Here is a 23,796-nt window from a genome sequence, read left to right on the forward strand (position 1 = left end):
GAACCGTTTCGACTCGCACAGTTTCGACCCGTTCCGTTTTCGACCCCAACCGTTTCGACTCGCACTTTTTAGACCCATCCCTTTTCAACCCGAACCATTTCTGACTTGCATCGTTTTGACCCGTAACGTTTTGACACGCACCGTTTCAACCCAAATCATTTCAATGCACACCTCTTTGACCCGAACCATTTTCGACCCTAACCGTTTCGTCCAAATCGATTCGACCCAAACCGTTTTAACCCGTACCATTTCGACACGCACCGTTTTGACCCCAATAGTTTCAACTTGCACCGTTTTTACCCGAATCAGGGTTTGTGCGGGCTGGCGGTGATATCTACCAGTTCATTTGACAACCAAACACATCTAAATTGGAATTGTGATTCTGATTACAACAATTTCGAATTCTTATTGGAATGTTTAGATTCCAAAGCCAGTTCATTCCAATTCCAATTCCAATTCCAAAACATTTTACAAACCAAATACACCTTTAAGAACAAAATTTAGATTCCAATTCCAACAAAGTTTGTGAAGAAAACACATTTAAGATATGAAATACATATTCCAGTTTCAATTCAAACTCACTATTTGAAGGATCTCCATTTATTCCATCTTGATCTTGTTCGTTCTTAACAAGAACCTTAATCTCATGATTATGATGTTCATCAACATCATCCTTCAACATGTTGTCTGGATACATTTTCTTAACTCTCAATACAAGTGCAATCAAATTTATATACCATAAAGCATACTTGTTTGGTATTTTCTAGTTCGATTATGTGATCGATATGAAAAACACACTTATGATGCAACGATAAGGAAGCACACAAAAAGACACACATGACAATGATTAAAGAGCACAAAACAGGTTAAGTCCCCTTTCATATAGCAGGCCAAACTCTAGTGGACCGGCCAGGGTTGGGCCGGGCGCAAACGAAGGGTACAGTTTACAACTCGCAAGGCTACTTGTCCTCATCACTGTCTCTTTTCTGCATATACTCGTCGAAACGATCGACTGGATACAAATCAATAGCAGATACAGAGGAATCAGTGTATGGGAATGACATTTCCTCTGTTTGGATCTCACTCGTATTCTCAGATTGCTTCATTTTCTTGGGACCCATTTTAGTCACCGAGGCACTTTGTCCAACAATAAATTCTTGAGGAACCATTCTTCCTTCGAGCATGCTAACCACTGACGACATCGCGGGCCTATCGTTTGGAGAGATTGCAGTGCATGCTAAAGCTATATTTATAACCACCGCCATCTCTTGGACATCATATACTGAATCCAGCCTCGGGTCAGCTAGCTCCATCAAATCACCCGTAGTTTTCAAATCAATGGCCTAAATTAAGAGGCATAAAGAATAAGGGGTATGAATTTTTATGACGAATACATTTAGTGGAACGGGTCGTGTTCAGGTTGGTCTGGCGGGTTCACTTCAATTTGGATCGAACCCGTGAACACGTTCAGTTAAACATGTCCGTGTTTGGGTCGACCCGTTTACTTAAAAAAATATGTTTTATATCATGACATAAATTGATTTGAGTAGTTTATGTCTAGATTGTAAAGATAAAATGAGAAATTAGCACTATTTTTTAGTTTAAAAGTAAAATTAATTCTTTTATATACGTTTGTACTTTTTGTTGCAAATTGTAATTTTAAAATATTACTTTGTGAAACTTTAAAAGAAAATAAAAATTTCAGGTTAAACGGGTGATGTTTGTTTCAACTCACAAAGATTAGTGTTGTGTTCGGGTTAGACCCATCAATCCATGAACATGACCCAATTAATACCCATATGCAAATTTGTAAAATGAAAAAGTTCATGATAGTTACCCGATCAAGAAGAATAAAATGATTCTCCTTTAGCCTGTCAACAGTGTTAGGCGTTCCACTTACGATCTCTAAGAGAACAATTCCAAAGCTATAGACATCTGCTTTATCCGTGAGGTAACCACGCAACGCGTACTCAGGAGCCATATATCCACTGAAATTTGTAACGGATTTCTAAATATTTAATGTATTAGATATAATATTATTCTATAAATAATTAGCTTCTTACTAAGTTCCAGCAACACGGGTGCTTATATGGGTGTCATCCTCTTCATCAAGCTTAGCCAAACCAAAATCTGAAATTTTGGCATCTAAATTCTTATCGAGCAGGACATTAGTGGCCTTGATGTCTCTGTGTACAATCTTCAATCTTGATTCTTCATGTAGAAAAGCCAAACCTCGAGCTATGCCGATGCAAATTTTGTATCTTGTTGGCCAATCAAGTTCCAACTGCCATTCTTCCGGCCCTTCAACCCACAAGGTAAAAATAATTAGAAAAATAATAAAAAATGAATATTCAAGTGGTTTGTTACCGCTAAAACTATGCTTTTTATAATCCTACTTATCCATGGCTCTTTCTCTGTATATATAGGGTTAAATTATTGTACATATGAGTTTTATCATACAAAATGCCCTTAACGCGAGAAGTGAAGGAGGTTTTTTTTTCTGAAATTTTTTTACCATCTTATTAAGCACGTATACAAAATAAGGGATTTTTCTTATTTTATTATATACAATTTTCATAAAAATAACAAAAAAATTGATATTATATATTAACAAAAATTAATTAAAAATGGAAATCAATTAATATTAATAAATAGATAATAAACGAGGCAAGCTCGAGTTTGAAAAATTACTCATGAGACAAGCTCGAGCTTTAAATTTAGAGCTCGAAACAAGCCGAGCTGGTGCTCGAGCTCTCATAATTTAAAAGAGCCTGAGCCCGAGCTTAAACAAGTTCGAGTTCCGCTCGACACGTTTACACTACTAGTCATAAAACTTTTTAATTTTATAGTTATGTTATGATAATGATATATCATTTTAATCATATTTAAAGCCTTTAGTTAAAAAAATTTTGTGGGTCAGCCTAACCCACCCAACACGATTGACCCGCTCGTTTTGCTTATATGAATACCGAAAGAAACTTTTACCAAACAAAGCACGGGCAAGACTGTTATTTTCCATGTATTCATATGCAAGCAACAACTGGTTTCCTTCAATACAACATCCATGTAGTTTCACAAGATGCTTGTGTTGCAAGGCGGAAATCATGCCCAACTCATTCAAGAACTCCCTATTCCCTTGCCTGGATTTGGAAGAAAGCTGTTTCACAGCAATTAAGGTTCCATCCGCCAATACTCCCTACATTAAAACACAATTTTTGGTTTCCAGCATAGTATGAAACATGTTTGATATTATATATGTAGGCAAAAGATCAAATACAAATAATCTTAACATACTAAACATACAAAGTGAAGAAACTCAAAAAGACAAGCTGACATTTTTGTAAGGCTACACGGTATGGGGGTCGGCCCCGGCCCGTCGCGGGTCGGCGACGGTCCAAACACCGTGCCGCCCCCATCCGTCCCCGTCCTCTCCGTCCGGAACTAGCCGTTTGCGACGAAGCTAATAAGGTGGGTCCCCCACCTTTTGACCGTTATAAATAAAAAAAAAATTTCAAACGGCTATATTTTAAAAACCACCCCATTTCACTTCCATTTTTATAAATACTCACATCTTTAACCCCTATTTTCACAACTTTTCACCCACTACCACCCCATCTCTCTCATATTTTATAAACCACTCTTCCCTTTTTATAAAAAATCATCATATTTTGTACCATTTTTTACCCGCTACCACCCCATCTCTCGCTAAAAAATTATCATAGCTTCACCCGTTTCTTCCATTTCTTCAATTTCTTCTATGTCTTCATCGTCTTCGTCCGAGTGGTATTCATCATCTTCGGAAGAGGATGTTATTATGCACAACATGATTATGAACGCGGCTCAGGTGTTCATGGCGACCGATGAAGGGTCATCCCAACCGCTAACTAGACGAGCAACATGTAACCGAGACCAAGAAGGTATTTTATTTTTTTTCCTTATGTTTTATATAGATTTTAAAATGTATTTTTTAATTAATTTCATTTATGTTTTGTTCTAAATTTATAGCCGGCCACGATAAACTAGTAGCCGATTATTTTGCTGACGAACCCGTGTACCCAGCCGAGATTTTTCGACGTCGTTTCCGCATGAGTCGTCCACTGTTCTTACGTATTGCAGGCGACATGGCCCAGTCTGATCCGTTTTTTACATTGCGAAACGATGCTAGGGGGCAAAGGGGTTTCAGTAATTTACAAAAATGTACGTCGGCCATTCGCCAACTTGCGTACGGTTACGCACCAGATGCATTAGACGAGTACATTAGGATGTCTGAAAGAACCGCACGTCGATGTTTGTACAAGTTTTGCCAATGGGTTGTCAAATTGTATAGCAAGCAATACCTGCGGAAACCGAACGCAAACGACGTTCAAAAATTATATCAAGCACACGAATTTTTGAGGCTGTTGCGTCACAGGATTATCATTCTAGAGGCTGTTGCGTCACAGGATCTCTGGATATGGCATACTTTTTTTGGTCTACCTGGTTCGCTCAATGACCTCAACATCATATACCGGTCACAGATTTTTGATGTTGTAGTGGCGGGTACAGGTCCAGACACAAGCTTTACGGTTTCAGGGGTGGAGTACAGGCGAGGTTACTACCTAGCCGATGGGATATACCCAACGTACTCGACAATCGTTAAAACTATCCCGCACCCGACCGACGACAAAAGGAAAAAGTTTGCAAAGTTTTAAGAGGGCGCAAGAAAAGATATTGAACGGACTTTTGGTGTTTTACAAAAAAAATGGCACATCATTTCTATTCCAGCACGTTCGCAAACACCAAGGAGGTTACGACACATTATGTACGCTTGTATCATCCTTCATAACATGATCATTGAAGACGAAGAGAGAGCGATATGCCATTACGACGAAAACGCGTCTACTGGAAATTCTGTTCCAGTTAGTGAGGAACAACAAGATTTGAACGCCTTCGCTCTACGTAACGAGTACACACATCACAACCTACAAGCGGACTTGGTGGAGTACATTTGGAACAACGCTCAAAACGAACCCGCCCACCACATGGAAGACGAAGACTAGTAGCTTATTTTAATATGTTAGGATATTTTTAAGTTTTTTTTTTTTTAACTTTAGGTTTTTAAGTTTATGTTTTTTTTAATTTATTTTTTTAAGTTTAATTTTTTTTTAATTTTATGTAATGTTTTTAATATTAATGAAAATATTTTGTTACTTTATTTGTTAAATGTTTAAAAAAAGTTGAAGATTAAAAAAAATAAAAAAAATATAAAAGTGGTGGAGGATGATGACTAGGACCATCCTCCCATGCCCCCTAGTTTTGGAGGATGATCCATCCTTGGGAGGACTATGATGTGTCGCCTACGTGGCGGATCATCCTCCAAGGATGGTCTATCACCATACCATGTAGTCTAGGTTTTTAATTACCACCAACTATCAAAGTTACTATACCAATGTGAACTCAACAAAAAATACCTAAAAAACACACAAAAAAATCTAACATTTTTATTAAAATATCGCTACATTTCGTTAGCAAAAAAAAAATGTTTTGCTACTAAAAGTAGCGGTTTTTTAATAAAAAATGTTAAAAAAATAAAATAAAATAATTTGTGTGTTTTTTTTATTTTTTTACATTTTTTGGGGTTTAGTTTTTAGCATTTTAGCTTGGGGGGGGGGGAGGTTTTTCTTTAAGTTTTTGGGGGTGGGGGGTTTAAGTTTTTTTTTTTTTTTTTTTTTTTTTTTTTGTGGGGGGGGGGGGGTTAGGTTTTTTTTAGGTATATTTGTAGAGTAACTTTGATAGTTATTGATAATTACAAAAATGCCACCTCGGCTCGAAACGGTTCGCGTCGAAACGGTTCAGCTCGAAACGGTACGGGTCGAAACGGTTCGCGTCGAAACGGTTCAGGTTCGAAACGGTTCGCGCCGAAACGGATTTTTTTGATTTTTTAGAATTTTTTGGAATTTTTTTGATTTTTTGGAACTTTTTGATTTTTTGGAATTGGATCAAAATGGTAATTGAAAACATTTAAAATGAAAATCCCTAAAATACCCCTGGTTAAAGATGGAGTTTTTGGATGGAGTTAGTGTATGTGATCAAAATGAGAACAAAAGGGAAAAGTTAGGGACCCAGAGGCAAAAAAAAAAACTATTTGGACTAAAATGACAAATTTCGACAAAACTCAGGGACTAAAATGGCAATTTACTCTAAGATTATTTGTACAAGAACTTTACCCTATATATGTAATCAAGAGAGTAGTAGATTACCTTATAAACCGGGCCGAAACCACCTTCTCCAATCTTATTAGCAACATCAAAATTGTTTGTTGCAGCTTTGATTTGCCGCAATGTAAACCGACCTGTGTTAAGCTCCAGACCACTCAAATCTGACAACCAAAAAATGAATATGGAAGATAATTAAGTGAAAAATGGGTCAAAAAACTTTAGCTAATAGGAAAATGGGTCAAACGGGTCCAATGTCGCCCAAATACATTTCTGATGCATACAACTTATTAGGCCATGTGTAGTCATAAAGCCCCCAAAGGGGCGTTATGCGCCATGTGGCATGCCACGTCACCCCGGGGCTTTATGGGGCTTGAGGCCGTAGTCATAAAGCCCTACCTCATCATAACCAAAGTGTAAAATGCAGGGACCAAAGTGTAAAATGCAGGGACCAAAGTGTTTTAATGCAGGGACCAAATTGTAAAATGCAGGGACCAAAGTGGAAATCTCCTTCTTCCTCGCGCCGCGAAATTTTTCACGCCGGTTTTCTTTTTTTTGATCATGGCGCCCCTGGGGGCGGTGTGGGGGGCTCCATATGGGCGCTATGCCCTTGTTCGCGCTCCACTACAGGCTGCCTTACAACCCTGTAAATTATTTTAGTCAAAGCTTTAAATTAATAGTTTAGTAGTATTGTTTTTTTTTTCCCATAAAATCATTATCAGTGCATTATTTATTTACAAATTTTGAACTGGCAAAAGTGTATATGGGTCAACCCAACCAAACCCGGCACATAAATACCTAGTCCACTTGAATCTCTGCGTCGTAAATAACCAAACCACCATAAAATTCCAAGAATTAGGATAATGCTGAAAACTGCTCCAACCACAATCCCGGCTACAACACCTCCAGACACACCGTTTCCCTTCTCTTGCGCTCGTGGAACATGAAAATCTGTATAATGGAAATAAAAGAATGAACCAACTAGAGTTTAGAAGTAACATTAAACAATATAGACCATGCAATAACATACTACCATCATTGTCACAAGTAATACAGTCAACTCCAAATCATGAATACCATATCAATAATAATAGCTTACTTGGATCCACAGAAATAGCTGAAATAAGAGGCCCGTATGTTCCTCGGGTTGGGACATTTATTGTTCCTTTTCCAGCCCAATAAAGTCGGATTTCCAAAGTACTTGTAACATTAACCGAGTAAGTCGTCACAAGTGCTTTCCCAACCCCACCTGCTCTATCACTGATGTCAAAATCCTTCTCCACGAGCATACCCTGAATGTAGATATCAAACACGCGCCTCCCAAGGCTGCTAAACTTCGTATCATCAGTAAAAGCAATCTCGGCAAAGTGAAGGCTGACGTTGTAGCTTCCATTACGCATGCAGTAACCGTAATAAGTCAAAGATATGGCCGAGGTTCGTGCAGTCGCGTACAATTCAGAGTTCTTCACAGGGAACTCGGAATTAGTTGTCAAAATATAACTGTCAGGCTGATCATCATCCAAGAAGTGACCGGTATTGCTAAATCCCCACCGATCATTAGTTGAAGAGAAATGTGAAGCACTGCCCGAGTTCTCATCACCATCGTATTCCTTATTACCATCCGATACTCCCTTTCCACCACAGTTAATGTACAAGGAGGTTGAAGCTGATACAAAATCGGTGTCATAGTTAGAACCGAATTATGAATCCATCAAGAAATCAACAGGTTCCATTTCTTACATGTTTCTTGTATTATAGTGTAAACGAGCTGGGCCGAGCCCCAGTCCGACTAGACTCGAGCTCGGTGCGACTCGGCTCAAGCTATTTGAGAACAGCCTCACACTAGCTAAAAGCTTGGCTCGAGCTCGCTTCAGTTCACTTAAAGGAAGCTCGAGCTCGACTCGCCAATGTTATTATTGTATTATATATAAAAAATACTAGTAAAAATATGTTTGGGCTCGTTTAGGCTCGCGAGCCTAAACGAGTTTTGTATTTCAAGCTCGTTAACTAAACGAGCTCTATTTCAGGCTCGAGCTCGGGCTCGTTAAGGCTCGGCTCATTCGAGCTTTTATCTGAGCCGATACGAGTAACTCTCGAGCCTCCGGGCTTTTATACTCCACATTAGCAATCTTTTCAAAGTAAATTGATTTCACTGCCATTATACATATATTTTATAAGGTGATATCCTAACATTTTAGAGTATCTTTTATGCAAATACAATGATTTTGAACTGAACACCCAGAATATGTAGTTCATGCTAAAGTTTATCAGCATCACAAATTGAATGTATGTAAATGAATTTAGAAAAACCTCTTTTGTAATTACTAATGCTTATTAACATAAGATTACATAGGTTAAACCAAAAATATTAGTTAAAGTATAAAATGTATAACTAATCCAGTCTCGTGCTTAATCCAACTATCAAGAGCCTAGGGGAAGTGAATGAGAAACAATAAATTTAACTTACGTGTACCACAAATGTTGTTCGCCAAGCATGAGACCTCTTTACTGGTAAAATAGTACAAATAAGAAAGTATGTCACAAAGAAACGAACACTGACATAACTAACCTAGAAAAATAATTCACAGTAGAGAAACTTACGAAACGTTATCCGTTGAAAAGGAAGCAAACAAGTTTCTACAGGAAACAACACGAACAATAAGCTTTAGCGGGTAGGATATTAAAACACTAAGGGGTCAAAATAGTTTAAAACTGATTGTTTTGAAAACAGGCGAGACTGATCTTACGTTTGCCGAATCTGACACCTTAAGTTACTTGAGTTTTGATATGTGAATTTGTTGTATGACAGATCACTGCAAGAAAAACCTAGTTTCAAGTATTTTACATTTTATCTTTAACAAGTCTTACAGTAGATAAACTTACATAGTCTCTCCTGTAGTGAGCATCCAATCAGGTATAGTTCCAGATAGCAAGTTTCCCGTAAGATAGCTAAAAATCAAAAAATGATAAGTTAATATTGCAGTCGTATTGAAATCGTTCATAATAAGAACATAGAACTATACAGCAATTAGATGGTTTCATCTGTTGCACAAAGTAACTATTTCAAAAGTATTATGTTAAACTAGAAGTCAATGTATATTAAAACGAGATACTTACATGTAGTCGGTTTTTCTTAGATCAGCGAACCCGTTTGGGATGGTACCATTAAGCTTGTTAAAGCTAAAGTCCCTAAAACAGCAACATAAACAATGAGTGTATGAAATTTTATAAATTTGTAACCTTTTTAGAACGTCTTCTGCTAAATTTATTTATCCAATTCGGAATTGAAATTAAAAAACAGAGACGATTACAGACTAATGGCAGGTGGACGGGCAATAAGCTGCGCCGCTAACAGTGTTAGTAAAAGCCGATGATCTTCATCATCATCATCACAATGGGTTTTTGGTGGTTTGACACGAAACAGTGGATTACTAACCGAATTGGTAGACATGATTGTAACAGTGAGAATGGATAAAATGGACAGACAATAACGAAAGTTATGAATGTCTTGGTGCCAAGGGATGTTCCCGGCAACAAGGTTATATACATGCCATAGACTAGGCAGTTATTTGGTGGTTTATTTTGGCGGGAGAAACCATCAAACTTAACCGTTTAACCAACCGTCACAACTGCTTGTCCATATCGATTCATACATACAAATATAGTAATAATGTATAAGTACAAATAAACTATCGAATTATAATTATGTTTATATAAACTAATACTCTCCCCTAAACATAATTATGTTTTACGGGAGTTTTTGATAACACTGCAATTTGCTTCATTTACAGCCTTTTTTGCCCTTGAAAAATCAAATCTTTTTCGTTGTTGTTGCAGTTTCTTGAGTCCATGCCAATCATTGCCACCATAGTATGCGTAATGATCTCCAGCTACTTCTTCATTAGCTTCCGGCTGCTCGTATAAATCATTGGTCATACCTGCTTGATCTGTAAATAATGCATATTGATCTGCATCCGTTCCTATTGCCCCTAAACTGCTTGAACATCCAGCAGTCTCTGTTTGACCTGCATTACTCATAACCTCCTTATCTCCTTCGCTCATGTTCTGTCTGGGATCCACCATCTTCACTTCCTCTTTTCCGAGTGCCTTTTCTTGAGTCAACTTGAACTTGTAGTAATATACAAGTACATCCAGATACATAGCGTATATCAGACGCATGTATTCACCATCTTCATACTCGAAACCTATATCTTTTGCTATCATAGCCCACATACCATTCTCAGTGATCCTCCGGTGACCTCCTTCCTTCTTTACCACCATATACAGATCCAGTAACTTTACCTTCCGATTGTTTGAAGCGTATGCAGGCAACGGTCTTGTGTGAATTTCCAGTTTTTCCTTAAGAAACCATTCAATCATGTTGTTGAATGTAGTTTCAAGGTAATACTTATATTTAATAACATAATCTTCATCTTCTAGCATATTCAGTAGGGCCTTACAGTCTTGAAAATCCTTAAAGGACATTGCTTGCAGAATAAGAATATTCCAATCCGGTTCACTTGATGAAATATTCAGACTTTCAAAGTACTCATTCAGAAATTTAGATTTAAACTTCTCATGTTCAGATCCCTTACTTATAATATACTGTTTCTCTAATTCTCCAATCTCTTCCTCCCTTGTCATTCCCGTATGACTATTCCGTTTATTGTTCAAAGGAACACTAAATGTCGGAAATATTTTGCATTTATCCCCCATAAATTTTACTATAAAACCCTGAGTCACTAATTGATCGAGACCTAAGACATCTCTGTCTATGTCTGGTGTATAAAACACACTTTGGACTCTTATCTTTTCGAATCCGATTATAACATCAACCACACCTATACCTCTAATAAAGAAGAATTGATTTTCACCAGTCTCCGTTTCAACACAAGACATATTTTTCATTCGTTTAAACATGTCTATGTTACCAGAAAAATGATGTTTATAGATTTTGCTAACATACCATATGTCTGACCAATATCCTCCGTCTGTTCCGATCACTATATATTCTTGTCTCCGATCGGTTTGTTGAGGGGTATCTGCATCCGAAAGTTTCTTCGTTCCAGTATTGACCGCTAGACGTAGCAATTGACTCTCTTCATCCTTCTCCTTCTCTTGACATGCAGAAATTTTGTGGCCAGGCTTGTTGCAGTAGTAACAACACCGCTGCATCCATTTTTGTTCTCGTATTTCATCAGTGCAATATTTCCGGCATCATTGTCGACGTTGGCTTTAGATCATCATTTCTTTCATAACCGGCTCTGATACCACTTGTTAGTAAAAGCCGATGATCTTCATCATCATCACAGTGGGTTTTTGGTGGTTTGACACGAAACAGTGGATTACTAACCGAATTGGTAGACATGATTGTAACAGTGAGAATGGATAAAATGGACAGACAATAACGAAAGTTATGAATGTCTTGGTGCCAAGGGATGTTCCTGGCAACAAGGTTATATACATGCCATAGACTAGGCAGATATTTGGTGGTTTATTTTGGCGGGAGAAACTGTCAAACTTAACCGTTTAACCAACCGTCACAACTGCTTGTCCATATCGATTCATACATACAAATATAGTAATAATGTATAAGTACAAATAAACTATCGAATTATAATTATGTTTATATAAACTAATAAACAGAGCAAGACACAGAATAAACATATCTTGATCTCATAGTCTTTCCTTAACACCACTATAACAGGTTTGTAATAGTCTTTTCTTTAGTAGTTTTTTACGGCATTTGAGGGCAAAGTAAATTTTACTTACAAAACTTTCAAACCGCTTGAAGGAAGAGATTCTGGTAAGTTGCCGAATAGATTGCAATTCCTCAAGATCCTGGCAAGGATGAGTTTACATGTTACAATACATTAAAAAAGAAACTAGTGATATTTCATTAGAAGAAGAAATTCAACTACTCACAAGGTCTTAAAAGACGTCGTGTTAACAAAAGGTGGACAAAGCGCGGCTGTTCCTCCCAAGTCACTAATTCTCCTGCATATCTTGATTCAGTCAACACAAACGATCACAATTTCAAGAAATTAAATACATGACGTATGAGAAATTACTGACAAGTCTGACAAGTTCGCCAAAAGAGTAATTCTCCAAGGTATTGGCCCCTCCAATCCACTGGCCTGCATCCTTCTGTTATTTAAAATTTTTAATTAAATATAATTTCTATTAGCGAATATTTAAAAACCGAACAGCAGCAAAATGCCTCACAAGCTCTTGAGACTTTGCCATCGCCCAATGTAATCGGGGATCTTCCCAGAGAAATTGTTACCTCCAATCCGACTGCAAAAAATAAAAAAATAATAAATGAATAAAACAGTCAGTTATGTCTACCAATATATTCGTATTTAATGAGGTGGTAGATCTCACAATTCCTTGATGGTAGTTAGATTCGCAAACGATGCAGGCAACGTCCCACTAAAAGAGTTGGAGTTCAGAAACCTACAATTAAAAATGGGGCAAACGTATATAAGTTGATAGGATGACGAGATACAGAGAGCATCAAACAACAATACAAAAAAAAAAATTCAAAAAGGCATACAATCTCTCGATGCTAGCAAGATTCCCAAGCTCCTCAGGAATCGTTCCAGACATCAAATTGTCCTCTACAGATCTAATTAACAACAGAATTGACACCGTAAACGACAAAAACAGGTTACCGAAGTTATAATTGAAGTAAGTTTAAAGAGAAACTTACAAAGTTGTCAATGTGCTTATGTTCCCAAGTTCCTTTGGGATTGATCCAGTTAAACGATTCCCGATCATAGAACTGCAAATATTACTATGATAAGTAAAAGAAAACACAAGCTTTTGGATACCGAATCCGACGATTATTATTGATTATACATAAAGAAAGAAGTACATGTTTAAAATCTTCCCCATGGAACCCCATGCTGGAGGGATGGTACCACTGAGATAGTTGCGAGTTAAGTCTCTGTAAGAATGAAAAATACACAAATAAAATACTCAGAAAACCTAAGGCTATACAAACATTACAAGAAATATTATTGATAACCGAAACCGGTTTTAGGAGTGTACATATTTAGAAGGTTGGGAAGATTGGTGAATTCAGGAGGGAGAGTGCCTGCTAAGCTTTGTCCTTTAAGACTTCTGCATCTCATACAAACCAAAACATCATCAAAATCAAAATCTAACATATAATAAAAGATTCCAAAGAATGCCACATGGCATTCTCTCCTTCAAACACATAAATTTTATTTATATTTATTTAAAAATTTTCTTTGAATATTAATTTTAATTAATTACCAATATATAAATATCTCTTATTTCTATTCTTATCTTTATCTAAAATTAATAAATAACTTCAATTTTGCAATTTAGACCATTTGTTTTTTTTTACTTTTAACCCAAAGTTTTTCATCTTTTGCAATTTAATCCCAACCTTTTTTTTATTTTCAATTTTGGTCCACCATACTTTTCATCTTTCCCAAGTTTATCGTTTCGTTCTAAATTTTGTGAGTTAACGCACCGCAATGTGTGTGGGGGGTTCAACATTTTTTCGTATATTTTTTTCCTGTTTGACTGGCCCGTCGCGTCACATCTATTTTTCTGCATTTGACAAGTTCGTCCAACACGCGGGTCCTGGATGGACTTAGTTATTTTTTTTCTATGTTTTACATTTCAATTTAATTTCTCAGAGCAACGAGCGTGCGTGATCCAGAGATTTTACGTCTGCTTTTCGCTCGATATTATTTTTTACCCGTTTTTACTTATTTTGTTTATACGAACTTATCTGGTGTTGTTGGTCGTTGACAATGGTATAGTATTGCTACTACTTAACACAGTTTTATGACAACCGCTGCAACGCAGGGGCTTAATACTAGTTAATAATAAACTATTCTTAAATAATATACACAGAAAACCTAAGTCTATACCTGATAAATAAATAACGGGTTACGTCTAGTGTCACTTTCTATTTTAATCATATATTTCCTCAAAATATCCTTTTATAATTCCTAAAACTTTATTATTAATTAACTGTTTAATATTTCTTTAACCAAACAATCATGATTTACAGTAAAGGCTGAGTCAGATCCGAATACGATTGACGAAATAACTGAAGATAATCAAGCACTTGGAATCGTGGGCCAAACACTTATCGGAGTTCTTCGACTCAAGCCCATAACTGGGCCTTTTTTTTTTTTTTTTTTTTTTTTTGAAAGCAGGCCTTTACTTGTGACTCATTAAAAAATATCTCAGTGCCTCAAGCTCAGTCTCGAGCCCAATTTTGTTGGTTATAATTTCTAGAGTTAAATGTCATTTTAGTCCTTGTGGTTAGAGCTATTTTATCAATTTAGGTCAAATGTTTTATTTTTCGTCTGTGCGTCTAAAAGGGTTTCATCGTTGCCATTTTAATCCACTGAGTTAACTTTATCCATTTTTTTTGTTAACGAGAAGGGCAATTCGGTCATTTTATATGGCCGAATTGTCCTTCTAGTTAACAAAATTACATACAATGTTTTAAAAACCGGTAAATATCGGTTGGTTATACCGGTTGAACCAGGTTGTACCGAGCGGTTCAACCAGGTTGACTAACTAACTCTATAATTTCATAAATTACAACATTAACTCAAAAGTTAATCAAAAAATGCATGATTACGTATTAAAAGATGGTCCAAAAGTAAATCCATAACAAAAAATAATCCAATAGATAATCGAAAATCATTCAATTTTCCAACAAGCTCTTTTAAATGAAAGTGTACGATCGATATGTTTAAGTCACTGAGTGTTGAATACATCAAGTTCACGATCGCATAAAAAATGAAATTCACTATTATTGTCATCCTCATCAACTAGAGGATAACTATTTTCGTTTCATACAATATTAAATAAGAACTTTTAGTTACGAATAATCATAATATATAAAAATTACGTAAGATAAGTAACATATATAATAAAAATAAGAAACAATCCAAACTAAAATAACCCTGGGCCGGTACCGGTAATACGTTTCAAACCGATATACCGGATTTTACCGCCGGTACAAACCTTATGCCGTTTCACTTATTTACCGGGGTGTTTCGTACCGGACTTACATCTGGAAACGGTAATACCGGTATAACCGGCCGGTATTTACCGGTTTTTAAAACATTGGTTCCGGGTTACAAACTGGTTCCAGTTCCAAAAATGGTATTTTATGCACCTCTATATCTATAGTGGAAAAAAGTTATAACTGAATTCGGTAGAGTATCATTTTAGAGACATGAACCCACAACCTCTTTAAGTTTTTTGTTCGTTAAACTTACAACCCTATATATATTTTACCATACTTAAAATCTAAGGGTTTTAATCATAAAAAGCCTTGTTCTCAAGAAAACCTTATTGTTTACAAGAATATGAGTCTTAACTCATCGTGCACAAGCACCACTACAACTTCAAAGTACATAAATTTAGATTTTGAGGGAAGAGAAACATACATGCTAGTGACGTGGCATATCGTCCCGTTAGATTCAGTACAGTTGCAAAGGACGGTATCATCGTATGTGTTATTGGCAGGAGAACCAATCCATTCAAGACATGGATCCTTGTTGAAATCCCAATCTTTACCCAACTTTCGTCCGATCACCCTCAACGCGTTCACTGCCAAAAAAAAAGGTAAAATACTTAAACCACGAAACATGAAACAATTAACTTCAAGTTACAAATTAAATATTGTTACCAAACCTTCATAGGACGGAAGACCAGTCGTGTCGATGGATGCAAGACCAAAGGGGAGCATTAAAGCAAACCATAGAATTGTGACCAACATGTTGTTCCAGTCTCTAAATGTTTTGGGATCATACAATGAGTACTTGTATAATAGCCAATTAAGAAAATAAAATGATGCAAGGGGGAAGACTTTAATGTTTGTTATTTATATATATATTATTATGTCAGACTGGAGCACTGCAATCCACACAGCTAAGGCCAAGTCCAACAACTTGTTTCTATATAGGTAAATTGAAAAATAATAATCCCACCATTGTAAAATTGGCCAATAATAATCCCAAGTCAGTAATTAGCCAATAATAATCCCACCTCGTCCATTTTTGGAAAATAATACTCCAAATGCTGACGTGGCACTTTTGTCGTTTAGTGACTGTGGATTATTATTTGGGGCCAAAAATGGACGAGGTGGGATTATTATTGGCTAATTCCTGACTTGGGATTATTATTGGCCAATTTCACAATGGTGGGATTATTATTTTCCAATTTGCCTTCTATATATATGTAAGTATATTTTCTGGATTAATTATGTGTATTTATATAATAGCCAGTTGATATAGAAAAAACTAAGTAGCAGTTGAAATGTAATATCCCTGAAGACGAAGACTTTTGGTGCTTGCCAATGCTATTAATTACGTGGCTTTCTGTACTATATATATAGATAATACGAAGTGTTTGGTTTGATGTGAAATAAGTCAGATACGTATTTTATGTCACGTATGCTACGAACAAATTAGAATGTAGTAGGTGAGAAGAAAATGCGTCTTCATCGTACGGGTTTGGAAACGAAAAGCCAAAACTGCCGGGTTGGTTGGATTGGCTAAACGGTCCAAACAGCCAAAACAATTCAGTTTTGATGGTTTGAATCAATTTAAAAAAAAACATTACTTAACTTAGTATTAATTTCTTTTAAGTGCACTACAAGAAAAAACACTTTTAGAGACAAAATTTTTAGGGAGGACAAAAGTTGTCCCTATAAAATAAGCTATGGGGAGGACTTTTGGTTCATATATAGTTTTGCAGCATTTCAATTAAGTTTTCTCTATAGGGACCAAAAGTCGTCCCTATAGCTCGAAGTTAAATTGTTTTTTTTAATTCTAATATTATAAATAAGAAACAAATAAATGTTTTAACATGTAGAGACCACAAGTCGTCTCTATAACTTTGAATATTTTTAAAAAAATTTCATTTAATAATGACGAAAATAAAAAAAAGTTAAAAAAAAAAGAAAAAACACTTGTAAGGACAAAATCTATAGGAAGGACAGTAGTCGTCCCTATACAACAAGCAATTGGGAGGACTTTTCGTTGATATAGAGTTTTCCTTCATTTCATTTAAGTTATTTCTACAGGGACCAAAAGTCGTCCCTATAGCTCAAAGATAAATTGTTTTTTTTTTTATTTTTTTAATTCTAATATCATAAAAAACCTAAAAAATGTTTCAACTTGTAGAGACTATAAGTCGTTTCTATAGCTTTGACTATTATTATTTTTTAAATTTAATTTAGTAATGACGGAAATAAAAAAAGACTCAAGCTATAGGGACGATATATGGTTTCGAATAATTTTGACTAGTCAGTTTTTTTAGCGCCAAAATTTCCCACATTTTTTTAAAATTTTCTTACCACTTCACAACCTAGAGGGACCATAAATTGTCCCTATAGAGAAAGTTTATGTAAATTATTTTATTTTATTTTACTTTATCTTTTTTAAGAACTATTCTTATTAATAAATTTAATTTTGTAATTATAATAAATATATCATTTGGTTTTTCATTTATAATAATTAGGTTATATACTAAATATTAATTTTAATTTGTTTGTTCTATTCTTCATTGATAAATAATAATAATAATAATAATAATAATAATAATAATAATAATAATAATAATAATAAAAATAAAAATAATAATAATAATAAAATGTTTTCAATTGTATACGTATATTTGTGGGTATGTGGGTGTATGTATGTGTATTTTTTAAAAATGCTTATTTCGTTGATTAAGTTTCGGATCTCCTCAAATGATGATAGAATCAACATCCGCTCAATTGCTTGGTTTGACCGTCAATGACTGTCTTTAAGTTGTTGGCCCATTTGACCATCATTTTGTTTATCGTAAAAGACAAACCTACCACCAAAGACCATCACAATCTCAGTCCTTTTTATCACAACTGGGAAACCAAAACTAGTGGATGACCAAATGCTCATACCGGTTTCGGATCCATAACCTTCTCAACCACGTCATGAGGGCTTTAACCGAATGCCACACATATAGTCACCGGAGACCCCATATATGACAAGTAAATTGTAACGCCCGGCTCTTTTGTACTTTCCATTTTTAGAAAGTTTTGTTCGTATTTCTATTTTTTTGGAAACCTTGTATTCTTGTAATCGCTCCTTTCATTGTAACCATTATCAAACCGAGACATGGATCATTAATGAAACTCGTATTCTGATACAAATATGTTATACACACTTTTTATATGCTCAAACATTCACTTTTGTGGAACGACTGATACTTATTCGTGATTCTTGGAAACTATGTACTAAACTTGTAAATACATGAAACTTGTGCATTAAACGTATTTTGATCGTAAACAATACTTGATTATGAAACTTATACGCTTAATTATACTTCGGTTATGATTATCGTGCTTGATTACATCTTATACTATACTTTTATATCAAAACAAGTCCCCAAACTCTCAAGTTTGCACCTAAAAGCATCAAACTCAAAACTTCAGGGGCTAAATTGTAATAAAACGAAAGTCTGGAGATCAAGGGCGCCGCGTGACGCGAGGCTCCTTGGCGTCACGCGAGCCCCCTGTTTCGGCAGACTTGTGTTTCTTGAGCTGTTGTGCACGAAATCCAATCTTCTAATCTCACCCAATCACCTTTAATCCACCTCTAATCACCTCCAATCACCTTCTAACTCCCTAATTATAAATACCCACCTTCTCCAACCCATTTGACACTTTCACAACTCTCTAATCTTCACTAAAACACTCTCAAATCTGCAGAAAATCTGAGTTTGGACAGCTTCTTGTATCTTTACTAAAGTGAGTGTAACTCACTCATTTCTTAACCAAATCACTTGGTTCTTCTTCCTAATGCTTCATTATGTCCTTAGGTTTGAATCCTTGGTTTTTCCTTGGAAGAATCATGCTTGGATTTGCCTTAAAATGGACCAAAACTTTCTGTTTTATATTTTATTTTCAACAACTTGTTATTCCTTATCAAACTTGAGTTTACTCATCTCATTCCTATGTCCTAATGCTTACAACACTTTTGTGGTTGGTTAGGCTTAAAAACAAGGTTGAGACACTTAAAAATCAGAGGATTAAACCTCATAAACTTGGTGTTTTATTTAGGGTTTTAACCCACAAATCATGTCAAACTTAAGCTTTGATACATGAGTGATTATGGAACAACTTGGGTTGTTCCAAACATAAAATCCTCACATGGTTTGATGATTTCTAATAGTTAGTTTACTTAATGTACTTGTTATAACCTTAGTTCATGACCCTCCTTGGTTGTTTTTACATCAAGTGTAGTGGTGAACATCAAAGGGGTACCTAAATGGAAGCTTGTCTTCCTACCCCATACGTGACATCTATGACACATCTTGAGGTACCTAAATGAAGAATAAATCTTCTACCTCTTACTTGAATACTTAAAATATATATATCCTACAAGTTAAATAATATATATGTACATACACATCTTTGATAATCATCTAAGGACCTAAAACCTTGTCATGATTCTTATGAGTGTTCAACTCATGAAATCACTAAGACCCTTGTGGTTACCAAGTGTCATGCAAGTGTTGAAGGGAAGATGAATACTTTGATATTATATTCTATTACATTTTCATGTTACTTAAATTCCGAATCTTCCGAATCCCCCAAACTCATACACTTTGTTTCTTTGTGTAGAGGAACAAGGTGCTCCAACTAGCTAAACCACCAACTTACTCTCGGACCTCAAGCTAAAGACTTGCAAACCGTGAGTATACTCGTATTTTCCCCCTTTTTACTTTTACCACTTTTGGGGTGTAACATGTTTACCTATTGAAAAACTTACACATGAACACTTTGTTAAACACATGAACGTTCCTATAACATGCTTGTATACGTGATGGCTTGATACTTTAAACTTGGGTTATTCTTATGTGTTGAACTTATCATTAACTTCGTACGAGCCAAACCTTGACATATGTAGCGCTATAGGATTAACGACCCGCCCGTAAACTTGAAGTTATGTCTTGAGCATATTGCGTTTTCTTGGTTTGATATGTTAGACACATGCCATATTTAATGTTTATCTTGAATCATATGCTTGCCATGAGGAATTGTTCACACTTTTTATCTTATGCTATGTACGTACCAAACTTGTATACTCGCCTTTGCTTTTGCATTGAATTGTATTTTTAAACATGTTACAAGTTGATGATGATGAAATGAAAACGGATAGCAAAGATGCCTAGATACTCACTTAGACGTTTAGGTTTAAAGTGTTGTATCAATTTTGTTTATGTTATGTTGAACAATGTTGTTATTTGCTTTTCTTGTAATGTTTTGACAATTTATTTTGGAAATGAAATTTGGATTATTAAATTATTGTCACAAATAGCGTTATGATGTCTCGAGCAATCTTCACACTTCGTCTCATCCCGATGTTTCCGCCATTGGTTGGGGTGTGACAGATTGGTATCAGAGCCATAACTATAGGGAATTACGAAAAATTGCCATGATTTTGCCCTAGTCTATAGTTTTAGGAACTTTGTCTCTTATTTGTTGTTTAAAACATTTGTGCTCTATCTTACATGCTTCCTAGCTACACTTCTTGTTAATAAATTTATGTGCCTTTCCTAAGGCAAACACAAATACACTTATGCTATATTTTCATATATTCTTGTTACATTATCGAGACAAATTTACTAAAATAGGCGTGAAACCCACAATTTGGTAAACGACTCTCACTCTACCTTTAATCTATTTTTGCACGAAATTTCACCATTAAGCTAGGAGTGACATCCACAACTTAATGGTAATTTCCATTTCAACTCTAGTGGACCCTTGTCAAAGTGTCAAAATTTTATTTTGGCCGACAAGTACCAACCACATTTAGGGTACGAAATCGTCAAGTTAGGGGTGAAACCCGCATCTTGTCGATTAAGTCCCATTCCTTGATTTTATTCTCGCCAAAGTCCCGAATGTTCCAATCATTTAGAGATGTGTAGTAACCGGAAGGGTAAGATACCGTTAATCGCTTCTCGACGAGAGTATCTTACTTATAGGCCAAAGCACAATATCTCTAAATCGAAAGGACTTTCGACCCACTTTGGAATTGTCGACGTTTCTCTACCCGAAACAATCCTATGTTTTATTGAGCCTCTCTTTTATGTATCTCAATTTATATGTGATTTTATACTTGAACGTTCATTCGTTTCGAAATGTCGTATTAATCATTTCGCACGTTATCGCAATCACAAACAATAATAATCCCTCGTGAACGAACTAAATTTACAATGCTTTCATTTATTCATGTTATGTTATGTGGAATTCACGATTATGCTATATGAGACGTTTAAACTTTTATACTATGCAAATCAACTTGAATCTTTACGCCATGTGACCCTTTATGCTATGTGATCAATTTCATTTTCTTAAACAAACATTATGACCAAGTCTCATCTACTCCCTCTTTTCGAATTCGAATTTTTTTTTTAAAAAAAAAAAATTTCATTTTCTACGCATATATCGTACAAATACTTTATCGTACATTTATACATTATTTACATACATGATTTCACATAATCTTATTTATACCCCTTGTAACAATAAATGGAGACATATCATCAAGGTGGGAGTGATTTCCTTACCTTGACGACTAACTCCGTTTCTTTTCTCATCTTACAACGACCTCGCCAACGAATTAGGGGTGATTCCCTTACCTAGGTGATCGTTACCGATATTTTCCTTAATAGACTATATTACGTAAACATGATCACGTTTATAACTAAATCGTTTATCATTAGGCAAATCTCTATTTATTGCAGCATGCATTGTTTATATGGACGTATTCCTTATCCTACAATATATATATATATATATATATATATATATATATATATATTTTCTTTATATAGCTCACACACACAAAATTCTTAACCTTACCATAAACGCTTATTTCTCGATTTTCAAAATTTACAACCTAGTTGGTTTAATAAACCATTGCCCACGAAATTTTGTATTCAACGTAACTATTGAAAAAGGCTCATCTTACATCCCTAAACTAGAGATCTTCTATTTTCAATTAGGAATCAAATCAACTTTTCCCGCACACCTATAAAATACTACCAATGTTATTCAATCATTTACTAAAATTTCTTTCAAAACCAGTAAAATGTTTTATTAAAAAAACGCTTTTTCAACAATCACTAAGATCGTATACCAAAATCCTTTTCAACGTTGTCACAAAAATGTCTAAAATTCGAATTTCTTCTTTAATGCAAGATCATTTAAAACGATGCAAACTTATTTACTTCTAGAACCTTTTCAACCATTATTCAATACGTGTGGGCAAGGAAACTTCATAAGAACCAACCATCTTCAACGAATGTAAATCCTTTTTAAAGCAAGAGTAGCAATCCCTTTCTTTCACAAAGTATAACACGCGTAACCAATAGATATTTTATACTCTCTTTATGAACTAGATTCTATATTTCATGTCAACTCAATCTATTTTGATTTTAATTAAATTTCACGCTTGCTCAAACAACTATAATTGTATATCATTTTACGTGCTTTAGTTTATATCTCACGACAATTTCACCTATACACTCGATCATTTTACCTTCATACTCAGAACTTCTTGGCCTTTCTTTCCATGTTTAAATTCGTATATTACGATGCATATCATAAACAAAATCATTACGTATTACACTCATATCCATATTCGTATTTCTACACCTTATGTCTACACCTATATTTATATTTACACATTTATGTTAATTTTCATAATCATATCTATATCCATACGTTTTATATTATACTCGTGTTCCCAAATTATACATTTACGCTACACTTATATCTAAGTTTATATTCATGTAATACAATTATACTTACACTCACAATTACGTTGCGCTAATATTCATATTCGTGTTTATACTCATATATCCTACTTGTACCTGTACCTATACAACTATGCTTAAACTTATATTCACATCCATATATTTTCCTCATACCAATACAATTATGTTTATACGAAAATTCATAATTATACTTGCATTTATACAATTTATGATAGACTCATACTTATATATATACTCTCATTTACACGATATACGTTTATGCTCACGCTCATTCGTTTATGCTCAAAAATTGTACTCACATATATACTCATACTTTTACTCATACCCCTGGCATGCGTTTTATTTAAACTTATACTAGACTCATGTTTTTTTTCACAAAATTTATACTTTCGCACTATACGCGGGCGAAACCCGAGGGATTCGCTTACGTTGTTATACTATTTGAAACACAAGCGTGCTTATATGCTATGCCTCTATGCACGCAATCTTATTTTTAGAATTTATTTATACCTTAATTCATACACAACTAGTACAAGTTATGCGGATCATGTGACGATCAATGTAATCGCGGGTGCACACGGGATTATAGTGATAGTCGTATTAGAACCATAGAGTGTACTATTGTGTATGGTAAGACACGGAACGTAACATGACACCGGATACGAAACGGACGTCACATGGTCAAAACATGGTGGATACGCCGCTGGTACTTCCTATATATAAGTGTTTTCACCATGTACCAAACTCTCGTAAAACGTGCCATGAG

The 23,796-nt window shown here is 35.2% G+C and overlaps 1 protein-coding gene across 1 annotated transcript; it reads right to left on the minus strand.

Annotated features, from left to right (window-relative positions):
- Nucleotides 1-565: 565 nt before the first annotated feature.
- On the minus strand, nt 566-16,035 carry LOC110899310 (probable leucine-rich repeat receptor-like serine/threonine-protein kinase At3g14840). Its single transcript, XM_022146196.2, has 23 exons — nt 15,894-16,035; nt 15,647-15,809; nt 13,248-13,319; nt 13,072-13,143; nt 12,907-12,978; nt 12,751-12,822; nt 12,579-12,650; nt 12,420-12,491; nt 12,270-12,341; nt 12,120-12,191; nt 11,967-12,035; nt 9,312-9,383; nt 9,078-9,143; nt 8,942-9,007; nt 8,796-8,831; nt 8,662-8,702; nt 7,294-7,860; nt 6,993-7,145; nt 6,240-6,358; nt 2,986-3,196; nt 2,064-2,301; nt 1,838-1,988; nt 566-1,343 (listed from the first exon to the last, which is right to left on the minus strand). Exons 1-23 carry the CDS (start codon nt 15,976-15,978, stop codon nt 960-962), a joined length of 2,997 nt encoding a protein of 998 aa, XP_022001888.1. The 5' UTR covers nt 15,979-16,035; the 3' UTR covers nt 566-959.
- Nucleotides 16,036-23,796: the final 7,761 nt, after the last annotated feature.

This window comes from Helianthus annuus, chromosome 11 (assembly GCF_002127325.2).
Source record: "Helianthus annuus cultivar XRQ/B chromosome 11, HanXRQr2.0-SUNRISE, whole genome shotgun sequence".
NCBI lineage: Eukaryota > Viridiplantae > Streptophyta > Magnoliopsida > Asterales > Asteraceae > Helianthus > Helianthus annuus.